This window comes from Drosophila teissieri, chromosome 2L (assembly GCF_016746235.2).
Source record: "Drosophila teissieri strain GT53w chromosome 2L, Prin_Dtei_1.1, whole genome shotgun sequence".
Classification (NCBI taxonomy): domain Eukaryota; kingdom Metazoa; phylum Arthropoda; class Insecta; order Diptera; family Drosophilidae; genus Drosophila; species Drosophila teissieri.
This window is the reverse complement of record NC_053029.1, coordinates 1345973-1358169: the sequence shown is the minus strand read 5'-3', so window position 1 is coordinate 1358169 and position 12197 is coordinate 1345973. Positions and strand designations below refer to the sequence as shown.

The window sequence follows — 12197 nt, the reverse complement described above, 5'->3', positions numbered from 1 at the left end:
CGGCTTATTGAGAAAGTCCTGATAATGATAAGCAAGTGTACTATGGAATGCTCGTAACTAGCTAAGTATCTTTATTACACACTAGATAAGAGTTAACTTAAAACTCAACCAAGGAACAAATCTAACGCTCGAAGTCTGCTCTTATCCATTTCAATCGTTACTCACTGACACCGTAGAGTGTCCTCATCAACTCGGGCACATACTCATCCCATCTGGACTGGAATATATTGCCGGCCACTGGAGGGCCCATCTCGTACTTCTGGGTGAACTTCATCACGTCAAAGTTGCTATGACCATCGGCGTTGCTCAGCTCCATTTTCCTCTCGTCGAAGTCCAGTTTGTCGGACTGCTGATACACCAGCATAAGATATCGCTGCATGCCACTGTCCTTGGGCGGCAGGGGACCGAAGTACTCCGATATCGGTTGGCCCTTCATGATGTCCAGTCCGGGAACATTGACCACCAACCAGTGGAGCCAGGAGCGATACATGGGATTCTCCCGGTTCGGAGCGTCGGGGCAAATCATGAGCACGGTGTAGAAGGACTCGGGATCCGCATTCCAGTCGAGTCGCGGCTGGAACTTGAGCTCCGTGGGAGTGTAGGTCTTGCCCTCCTCTATATCGAAGGTGTTGTCGTACTTGATCTGGTGAGGAAATGGAAGAGAGTCAACTTGCTGAGATAGAACACCTTGAACTTACCCTCAGCAACTCCCGCGGAGGCTCGTCCAAAATTTCGGGTATCACCGCCATTTCCTTCATTATCCTTCTGACATTCTCGTCGTTATCCTGACTGCGAGCCAGGCCCACAAAGCCCAGGAATATCAAATGCCATGCAAGCAACTTCATGGTAGAGCTACAAACCTGAAAAGTTCGGTCTACAGCGCACTTATATAGTCGATATGTCAATAGCAAATATTATTACAATAATTGAGTAATGGGTAATTATGGCAATTTCCTATGCAGCTCTAAAACGTTTGAACAACGGCTAGGCAAATGTTTACCATATATTTCTGTTGATTGGCTGAACTCAAATTGGTGCAGTGCAATTGATATTCATTCATTTCGATAACTAGCGCAAATTACAGTCACGCAGTGTACAAAACTCTTTGGAATGCATATGCGAGAAGTTTTATTCCGTGAACTAAGTATCTTGAACATTAATGTATTTCTCTATATTTAAATATAGAAATCTGCCCATTTGCCTGAGTAAAATACACAGCTTAATGAGTTCATTCATGTTAAAACAATTAGTTCAAACTTAATCTAATGACTTTTAGCCTTGCACGCATGACTTCACTCTGCAAAATCCAAGGCAAAGCTGGAAAAATATAAAATATTTCATTATGGCTGCCAAAGGATTACATAAGCTGATGCATTTACATGCCAATTATAAAATATTCCAGCTGCTTTACATGATTTCCCCATGCTGAGCAGAAAAAATGAAAAGCTGAAAAAATGCCGGGAAAGGAAAAAGCAAACACAATTCACTTGGCAACATGTGCGTCTAATGTGCGCACATTAGCAACACAAATGCAGGACGCAGGACGAAGGACGAAGGACGACGGATGTGGGAGCCAGAAATAGTAGATGGATCCTGAGATTGGAGACCAGGATGCGGAGGAGCCACAGGAGCCTGTGGAGGACTAGAGCCTGAACCAGAGCCACTCAAGCAGACGAACGCACTTAATTTATGCAATTTGGTTAACAACGTTAAAATAGTAGACGAGGCCAAGAGGAGCCCAAGGATGCCAGACATAAATCAAAATGGAAACAATAACCCGCCAGCGCAGAGTTGGTTAGCTGCACGGCAAGAAAACTCTGAGAACAAAGCTGACAAAATTGTAATTAAATTACACAGTGTAAGTTCAACACATGATATGTGTTTATTGCAAATTAACATAAATACATTCAATGCATAACATTCTCAAAATATGAAATTGTAAATAAAAACTGGCACTATCCACGGGTTAGCTGTCATGTTTTTCTCGCGGTGCACACACACATGTGCAGATTGGGCAACTGTAGCGAAAGGAGTAATAAGGATAATGAAGCGGCAGCGTTTGCGGCATGCAACCATGAGGCACTTGCCATGTAAACGATGATGAGCACGATAATGATGGCATTTCAATGAGCTCACACACACCGAGTGCCCCGAACACGAATTTCCCTCGCTTTCCCGTCGCCGTCGCCGTCGCAATTTCCATCGTCGCCGGCGCTTTTCCTGGACCAATATTTGCTCAAATATTGGCTCATTATTTGACATTATTATAGATTAATTAGCTTATTAATTATTTCAACGTATGGCACGGGGAACTCCACTGATGGTACCGACATGTCGCAGAGATTGCGACGAAAAAGTTATTAATATTCAGGCAATTAGTTGCGAAAAGAAGCTGGGCTTTATTTCGGCTCTTGTGATGGGCATAATTGGGGTTTTAATAACGATTTTTTCAATGTATTTAATAAGTCAGGTAAACGTTGTATTTAAATAAATTAATTTTGGCTTTAACATAGCTCAAATTACAAGTTGATGAGTAGAGAATAATTAACTGCTTAATTAGTAATCTCCTCCGAATCTTGTAATTGCTTGTATTATTTGGCAATTATTTTGTCATTATATATTTATCATTCAATTGTATTCAAATATAAATATCAATTTACCTGTTTAAATGCTTCTATGTCAATTAAAAATTACGCATTATTTTACGATATTGAAACTGTGCTAATCACGCGAGTTCAACGAGCAATCAGGTTAGGAATCGAACCTTGAGTGAGGTCAATAGCCCCCAAGCCGGCTTTCCCGACTTTCCCGAATATCCCTTGGGGTTTTCCCTGCGAATACTACTTAGTTTGTTGGTTGCTGCGTTATCTAGTTACTTTTACAAGTTTTCCCCGCCTGCTGCGATGGAGTTGGCAGTTATCCCGCCCAGGAAACTTTTCCGGAGCTGCGAAACTGCGAGCTCCAGTTGCTGCACTAATTTGCGTGACCTCTTGTGGGTGGCCAAGTGGGTGGTGGGCTGATTTTGTGGGTGGCTAACCAGGTAACCAACTAACCAGACATCAGCAGCCGAACCAACTGAGAAGGCAGCAGCAGCAGAATCAGAAGCAGAGGCAAAGCTTTTGAATGGCATTTCATTTGCGACGCCTTTCAACGCTAATGCCATGGAAAATGCATAAATTGTGGCAACCAAGTGCTGAACTTGCAGCCAGAACAATGCCAATTTGCAGGGAGTTGGGCTAAGATATCAGCTCGTTTAATTTTCCAGCTTATCAGTGCAAGGGCTTCTGTCTGCGAAATGCTTTCAAAGAGTTGGAAACAACTAGGGGTGGCACACAGTTTTGGGCTCCATTTCTATGGCTTTGAAATGCTCACAGTTTCACTTAAGCTGAATTACTTACTTCCCTAAAAGCGAACTGCAGATTTAAGAATTTCACAAAAATCTGTTGCTGTAACAAATTTGTGTAGTTTATAAAGCAAGCATTCCTTGGCAAATCAGTGAATAAAAGAATATTTATATTACTTCATCTACAGCTATCAGAATGATGAAACCAAAGAGGGAAATTCAACTGGAAACTTGAATAGGTTAACCCAAGAAGCAGCCAATCAAAGGAGCACTTCTCGTGGAGGAATCGGGCGTCTTTAAAGTGGGGAAAACCCTTTGGAGCGCTGGGCGATTTGCATACATAAATAAATCAAGATGATCAAAAACATATTCATAGTGCGCCCACACAGCGCAGACACTTGCAACAAAACGATTTTCCACTTGACATAAGCTCAAGTGGCCCACGCCCCTCGACAGGAGGAAATTCAATCTGTTCTTTCCATTTAAACAATTTTCAAAAAACTTGTTTATAACTCAATTTTCGCAGGCACACACACACATACACGCCCACGAGAACGGAAAGTAAAACGAAATAACACTTAAATAAATAAACACAAAAAGTGCTTATCCAATGCCAAAGTTGGGAAATGAACAATTCCATTCTGCGATTGTGAATGTGTTTGATTGTGAATGGAAATGTTTGCTGGCTGGCTGGAGAGGGGAAAGTGGAAAATGGGAAATCCTCTTGTCTGAGTTTTGGTTCACACGCATGTAATACACAATGGCTGTAGCCATTGTGTTGTTGCAGCTCTTAACATGGCACGCGAAGAATCCTCCAAAAAGCGAAATGGATATACATATCCTGCCGTCTCCCTTCAGCGCGGCGTGTTTGCCAAAGGATACAACGCTGAAATTTCCAAATGGCATTTCATGCATCTATCTGTGTGCACATTTCGGGGGCTGCTTCCCAAAAGGGGCGTGGCAGGCGCATTTTTAAGTGCTGTCCAAACTTTTTAAGTACCCTAAGTTTTGCGGAAAAGCTATTAAAGGCTTAAGTAACTTCCATTAGTTTATGGATATTTCGAGCAGTTTTAGTTAGCTAGATTAACTGGTTAGACAAATTGATTTAAAGTATTTTAGAAAAATGGAAAACTCTCTAAAACATGTGCACAACCATGGAGCTGCTCAGCTCCCCCAGTCATTCGTATTCATATCTGTTATTGACATTTTATGCATGACATTCCCAACCCATCCTTTCGGCATCCTTATCCCATGTCAAGGGAACGGCGGACAGGACAAAAAGTTGGCCTGAAAATGACGCGAGTTGTCATCGTGAATTAAAATAATTGATTTATTTTAACGCAAGTTAAGCGAATAAACAAACTGATGGAATCGCCAGTGGGTGGAGCTGCTGGTTTGTTTTTTTGGGCGCAAGGGAAAATCGTGGAAAATCATAAAAAGGACAACCGCACTCGAAGTTGTCAGCCGCAGAGGAAAAAGCGAAAAGTGCTCTCCACTTTTTGCGCATTTAAAAATAAATATGAATTTAAGGACAAAGGCCAGGGAGATGGGAAATGTGCTGTTGATGAAATTATTAGCGAAGTGGACAAATTACCAAAGGGTTTCTTCAGGCCCGCAGGCACCTTCACTTCTTATCTCGACTCGCGCGCAATGTTGTGTAAATTGTCAAAAATTATTAATTGCCCTCGTAATTCCTTGACTTGCTAGCCAGGGGCGTGGTTCGCAGGACAGGAGAGGATAGAACAGGCAGCCCAGTTTAATTAGCCAATAAATGCCCCGGCGAATGGGAATTAATGCCGCTTGTTAACCGTCGGCGATTTGTTATCGTTAACAGCGAGTATTTTCTTGTTATTTCGCTGCATATTTCCCTGGCTTTAGGCTCCTTTCGGGTTGCTAGGACCCTTCTGGGTTAATCGTTTTGTTGCCTGCTGGCTGCGAACACCCAGAAATACTCAAGGAATACCCACTCTTTTTATTAGACGTCATTAATATTTTTATTGGATCTGGCTGGCAACTTTCGGCTGCGGTTCGTTAATAAACACATAAACGCGAGTTATGCGCTTCACTGGAACGGGAAAGGCATAATTCGCAGAATTACGAGCAGTTAACTTTATCAAAATTTGGAGTGGCAGCTTTTGAATTTCAGCTTTAAACTCAAGTGCCTTATATCCTTGGCTAAAACTATACCAAAATAACATATGACTATAAGTAGTTTATCCATCGCCTTGAAAGTTCCTTTAGCAACTTTTAAATGTGATTCTTATTTAACTGCATCATGCGGAGATTTAAAAGTTGCAGGTTATTGTAAGGCAGCCAATTCGAAATGGCCTGAGAACAATCTCGCAGAAACCACTCCACTCCACTGCACTGCAAAAGTTTAGGGCTTATTCGGTTCCATTGTCATGCATTTATCCAGACATTTCATTTGGCCCATAAGCCTTGCCTATTGCCTTAGTTTTTATCTCGGCTTTTGCCACAAATTGCATTCAAATGCAAACCGCAGGAGTCACATTAGGATGCAAGGAGTCGTAACCCAATGCGGCCATACTTTGTCTTCCAAAAACCCCCCACAAAATCGCTTTTCCCCCAATCTTGCCCCAAATTGGGGCAGCTTCAGTTGGCGAAAGAGACGGCAGCAGTGGGCGAAAGAGAGCCAAGATGCCAGGAAGTTCTACGAGTATTTCTGCTTTATTGCGGTTTATGAATCGGTTCATAAATAAGCATATGTGTGTGTGCAAATGCACTTACCATACGTCTGTGTACGCAGACAGTGCGTTTCACAGCCATATGGCCCAGAAATATCAGTGACTCTAAAGTTTCAGCACACACACATATTTGTATTTTAATTTACTTGGAAATTTAGTAATTATTTACTTATAATTTTAGTTGTTTATTTTATTTGATTGGAGGTTTCTGCAGTAGCGAAACGCACCTTACTTCGCTTGGTACGTAAACCCAATTTGCGTCGGAATAGCTGAATTTCTGCGGATGGAGCAGAGAAATTGCGGAGCTGCAGCTGGGAAACAAGTAGAATTTCACTGCTGACTGAGTTTTTGCTTGGCCCACTTCCTGCAACCTCACCTCACTCACCTCACATGGGACTCATTTTGGAACGAGGCCTTAAGTTTGTCCCGAACCTAAAATGTAAAGGTATTAAAAATTAACCACAAATTCGAAGGACTTTGTTATCGAAGTACACTTCATTCAGATGCCTTGCAGCAGTGCAAAAGTTTACGCCAATAAATAATGAAGAAAAATTGAATAATACTTCTGGCAAGACAAAACTTGGCCATTATCAAACATTACCGAAAGTTTGCCGTCCGAATTTTACAACAAATTTAACATTAATTTGACAATTTACATCGCAGCAGCCAAATGGCCCGAGGACTGCGACGCAAAGTAAATGAATGAATGAAGTGAATGAAGTGAATGGGGGCGGGAAAGTGTAAACCAAATGAATATTCAATTTCGAGTTTAAAAGTTTCCAAATTATCCAAAGCAAACACTTTTTACTCGCCACTTCCAGGGGCAATTTTCAATTGATATATACATATACTCGTATGTTAGTGGAAATGGAAGTGCAGCTGCGATTCATAAAAATTCAACAATAATTAACCCAAAAAACGCTCTTAAATTTCGTGCATCAAACTCTGCATCAATAGTCCTTCATTCGAGGCACTCAAAATATTTATCACTGCACTGCGAAAACTACCGAATAAAAACGAGCGAAATATGTGTGCACTTTCATTGATTGAACGCTGCGGAGTCAAAAAAGGGCCTCTATTAGGGGCCATTGGCAGAGTTCTATATCAAATTCCACATCTATATTTTAGCCAACTCTCGCATGCACAATTCCCAAAGTGAAAAATCCGGCGAAAAAATGAAACTGGTCCAAAAAATAGGTAACAACGACGGACGACCATGGAGACCATAAATTTTCCACTCTGCCTACGCTCATTTGCACAGCGGATTAAAGGGTCTCGTCGGGGTTTTGCACTCCCCAATTTCCCAGCTCCCCAACATCCCAGCTCCCCATTTCCCCGATTTTCCGATTTCCCAGCTCCCCCCACTCACTTTGTCTCGCCCACCATTTATTATGCCTTTGCGTAGGGATTTTCTTGGTTTTCGTTGCGCTATTTCTTTATTTTTTGTTCATAGTCCGCGCGGCGGAAAGCTTGCAAAAGTGATTAATGCAAAAGTTGGCACCATGGACTGGGCTCTGGGTCCGAATCCGGGTCTGAATCCGACTCCGACTCCGAATCCGAGTCCTGGCCAAAGGACCAAACAAATTTGCCAGCGCGAATAGAAAACGCCGCACAACTCTGGCATTTTTATTGAATTGCGAGCTCCGGAATGCGTCTGCCTCTATGGCCAGTCCATTTACCTGAAAGGACCAAAGGACGAAGGGTTGACTGGGCTGACAGGGAGGTCCTGGCGCAGTTTTGACTACAACTGTGCGGATTAAAGCATGAAATACTCTGAAAATCGGCTTTCGGCAGCAAAGAGTACTCCGCACAGGTGGCAGCTTCCACAACAAAATGTTAAAGGTACAAGAGGAAATATAAAAGAAAATGTTGGGAAATGTTGGAATCAAGTCGAAAGTAAACACCCTTTCCAGGAGAAAATGGAAAATGCTATCAACGAGTTATTTCATATTTATTCTTCATCAATTTACATGTCTGAAACTTAAATCGAATATCTTTAAGTTAAGTTAAAGGACAAGTTCCATGGAAAAGCTGAACACCAGCGTTTTAAGCCCAAAGCAAACACATTTTCAATAAATACGAAACGAGCTGGAGACAATAAAATGTCAACCAAATCAAGAATCAAGTATTCCACTCCCACTGCCCACCCGGAAAATGCCGAAAAGCGGGGGAGGGGCGGGGGTTTGCCGAGGTCTGATGCCTATCAAGCCATCAAACTGGGAAACGAGTCCTGTCGCCGGGACTTAAACAAAAGTCGAAGGACCAGGGCCAAGTGTCACTGACATCGACCGGGGAAATGTAGAACTGGGAAAAGGAGGACTGGAAAAGCGGGGGAAATCTAGGTGGAAAAGCACCCTGGCGAGGCTTTCGTTGTTCGGGCTGATTTTAGCCTGCATTATTGATGGTAATTTTAAAACGTGCCCTACAATATTTTACACATTTGCCGGATTTACAGTTTCGCTCCATCTAAAAATTCCGCACCAACCCCATGGATGAGTTCCCAGCTCCCTTCAGCTCCCCCAGCTGCTCAGCTTTCGTTTCGATTGACGCTTATCTTAATGGACCAAACATATGGCAATGGCGACCCGTGGAGCCGAGTATCGAACGTGTTGATAATTTAAATAAGCTACTTTCCAGCTCCACACTCCACATTGCGCATACGCAGCGTTGGCGGCCCTTCAAACTGCCTGTCGTCGTTGCGATAAGCGACGGTAAATGATTTTTCGATTTCGTATTAATTTTCGCTCGTCAAATCCCAGAGAGATTTGTGTGCCAGGCGTGTGCCGGGCTTCATTAAAAAAATCTTTGGCATTTTTGCATGCATAGATGTTTAACGTTCTTTGTTTTTCATGGGGGGGAAACAGCATATTGTGGGGGAATTTACACAAATTCTTTGCATATTTGGTTAGAAGTGGGGATGTGTCTGGATTTTTAAGCAGGGCTTAGAGCGGGTTACACTTAATTGATTGCTTTCGAGAGCTCAGCTAATACATATGTACTATATATTGGCATTACTTGATTCTAACAACAAAATTATAAGTTTTATACGCATATTTCCTTCAATATTTTTGTAATAACATTAACCAGAACTTCAATATATTTATAACAGATCCAAATACTCAAAATTAGAACTTCCTGATCCGCTTATTAACGAAAATTCCAAGGATGCCCAAGGAGGACAAGCCGACCTGCACATGTGCAATCTAAGCGTATTAGCAAAAACCGAGAAGTCAAGGAGGGAGCACACAAAAATCAAATCAATTTTAATTTGGGGGGAACAAGCAGCCGGAAAAGCGGGCGATGGCCAAGGCAGGCGAGGAGGAAAGCAAAGAAAAGCAGAGGAAAGTCGGAAAACTCAGACAGCAGACAACCCCTTGGCCACAGGACAACCCTCGATTGCCTGTGCTTAGCATATGTGCATAAATCTCGGGCCAGTCGAGCCAAGGGGCGATATCCTGGCGATGGTCTTTGGAACAATCTAATAAAATGTCTAAACGCTTCAATGACAATTCGAGCATGTAAAGTATACATACATATATACGTGGGGTGCAGATACGTTCGTCCGCATAAGGAGAAGTCGGAAAATGAAGGCATACATGTTGCATGTGGCGCATAAGCCGTGTTGTACACTCTCCATCAGCTCGGACCGCCTTCGTTTCCTGCTTCATCCTGCCACCCTGAAAAGTAGGCAATAATCGTAAGTGAAACTCCATCGTCGTAAGGGGCAGAGAATCTGGTTGGAGGGAGTTCAGTGGCTGACCCCTCAAGTCCTTTGTGTGCTTTAAGTTGTGGCGCTTTGTAATTGAATTAAATGAGATTTCAATATGCGGGCACATGCTTCAGCGGATTTAATCGAAAGCGGCAGGGGAAATGTATCGATGGAAGGAGCCTGATTTCGACTTAAAGATTAAACATGTTGCCAGGGGGTATTTCCTTTTATTTTACTGAATTAATACTTTCGTAGATTTAAATTAAATGTTAAATATCATGGGTATCAATTCTGCCCCTTTCACTTTTCAATATCAGCGCGTCTGCTGAATTTGAAGGGTGCATTTTAAAAGTTTTTATTTGAGTTACTCCGAGTTGCTCCTCCTGGCTGATAGTCAACATGCAAACTTCAATCAACACCGGCAAATATCAGCCGGTATCAGCCAAATAGAGAAAGGCCAAAAAACTTGGCTCTCCCAACTGTCCTCTGTCCTTTGTCCTGCATTGTGTAATTTTTCAACTTGAGACTGACAACTGCAAAAAATGGGAAAGCCAAGGAAATGAAGGAGGAGCAGCGCAAAGTTTTTGTGACTTCTTATCGTTTGCCCAACTGCGGTGAGGGAATTTCCTCAGTGCAAAAAGAGCAGGACTCAAGGGGTGCTGACTTTGACCATTGTTTTATTTACCTGGCCGCCAACTTTTCGGTCTCAGTGTGTGTGTATTTATATCGCATGATTGAATCTTGGCCAACAGCAACTTTTTCTATTAACTTTAATGCCAGGCAACCAGCAGCAACCAACTAACCAGGTGTGGTGTGGTATCTGCCAGTGTCTCCACCTGTTTTTTTTGCTAAATGAACTTGATTTTTATCGTTTTCGTCTTGCATTTCGACTTTGCCATTTTCATTTTCTTTTTTATTTTCCTTTTCTTTTTCTGGTTCTGTGTCTGTGTCTGTGTGTGTGCTCGTGTATATTGATTTCCAACGTCTTCCACTCGGCTTGACTTGACTTGTTCAAGTGGTTTTCATTATTTATACCCTTAACTGGGGGCAATTACTTGAAATCACTTTGGGCTGCGTTAAAAAGCCAGCATGTATTAATTGGACTAGAGCCTGGAATCTGTGAAAGTTTACTTGGTAAATTGTAACCTCATTTTAGGTATAGGGTATTTAAGAAATGTGCATTATATTTGTAGAAGCCACATCAATTGTTGCTGATGAAAAGTAACCAGAAGTCAAAGCTCTTTTGTGCTTTCTGGGATTTTCCTTCTATTTGACAATTTTCAGTGAATTTCGCAAGTTCAATTATTGATGAGCTGTCAAGTTGCGCTAAATTAAGGACCGCAAATAACACAGGTAAGAGTTAATTAGGAGCGAAATGGCACCGCTGAATGGAAGAGGTACTATAAGAACTTTGCGGAGCTTTGTGGAGGCTGCCTGGGAATCGAAAGCAATTATCTCAATTTAATTGCATGGCTTGCAGCAGGATTTCGAGTGCATTATGTAATTTACTCATTAAAACCATTACACATTTGCCTCAAGTACACAATGCACATGTCAAACAAGTCTCTGCGGATGTGTGTGTGCGTGTGTGTGTGTGTGCGTGTGTGTGTGTGTGTGCGTGTGTTTAATGTAAAATATTGGCATTGTATGACAAGCTCATTAATTATGCAGCATATCGCAGTTTATCAACACAATCGTCTACTTCGAGGAGCCTAACTCCCCTCCAGGCCACTCCCCTCATCCCCTCGCCACTCTGCACCCCATCCTTGTGGCATAGTCTCGTATTTAATTTATAACCCGAAAACCCAAAGTTATACATTTTAACAGGATATGAATAAAGTTGAAGACAATAAAAGCAAATAAGGCAGACAGCAGCTCAACAGAGGCAGCCACACAGAGACAGACAATCCGACGGATGCGAAGGCGGAAGATTCGGGGAGTCGGAAGATTCATTATCTAGCACAACACACATCCCAGTGTGTGCGTGTCCTGCGAGTTCCAGAGGCATAGGAAGTCAGGGAAGGAGTCTAGATTGAAATTGAAAGAGGTAACCGTGTTTTACCGTGGTATGAGGATTCCAGACTTTGACTGAAAGCTGTACTATGCCTATACCAATCCATCAAAAACGATATATTATGAATATGCATTGCAGTTCTGCATTCATTAAAGAACTCCCCCCCTTTTGAAGTTCCACCTGCGCCTCTGGCAGGCCAGCATCTATTCATTTCAGTTTTGTTTCTATGCGTATTTAATGAGCAGACGTGCGTGCAAATTCGAGCTGCGAGCATCTGGAGTCGGAGTCCCGCCTATGTCCTTAAAGAAATCCGTAATCCTGGCAAGTGTTACATGGCAGTGGAATGTGGAATGTGTGCGGGTGCAAATACGTGAACGGCCAAAATGAAACCAAAACTTTTCATGCTCGATCGCTGGGGCAACAAAA

The 12197-nt window shown here is 42.4% G+C and overlaps 1 protein-coding gene across 1 annotated transcript; it reads right to left on the bottom strand.

Annotated features, from left to right (window-relative positions):
* Positions 1-157: 157 nt before the first annotated feature.
* On the bottom strand, positions 158-845 carry LOC122626736 (putative odorant-binding protein A5). Its single transcript, XM_043807106.1, has 2 exons — positions 699-845; positions 158-643 (listed from the first exon to the last, which is right to left on the bottom strand). Exons 1-2 carry the CDS (start codon positions 843-845, stop codon positions 158-160), a joined length of 633 nt encoding a protein of 210 aa, XP_043663041.1.
* Positions 846-12197: the final 11352 nt, after the last annotated feature.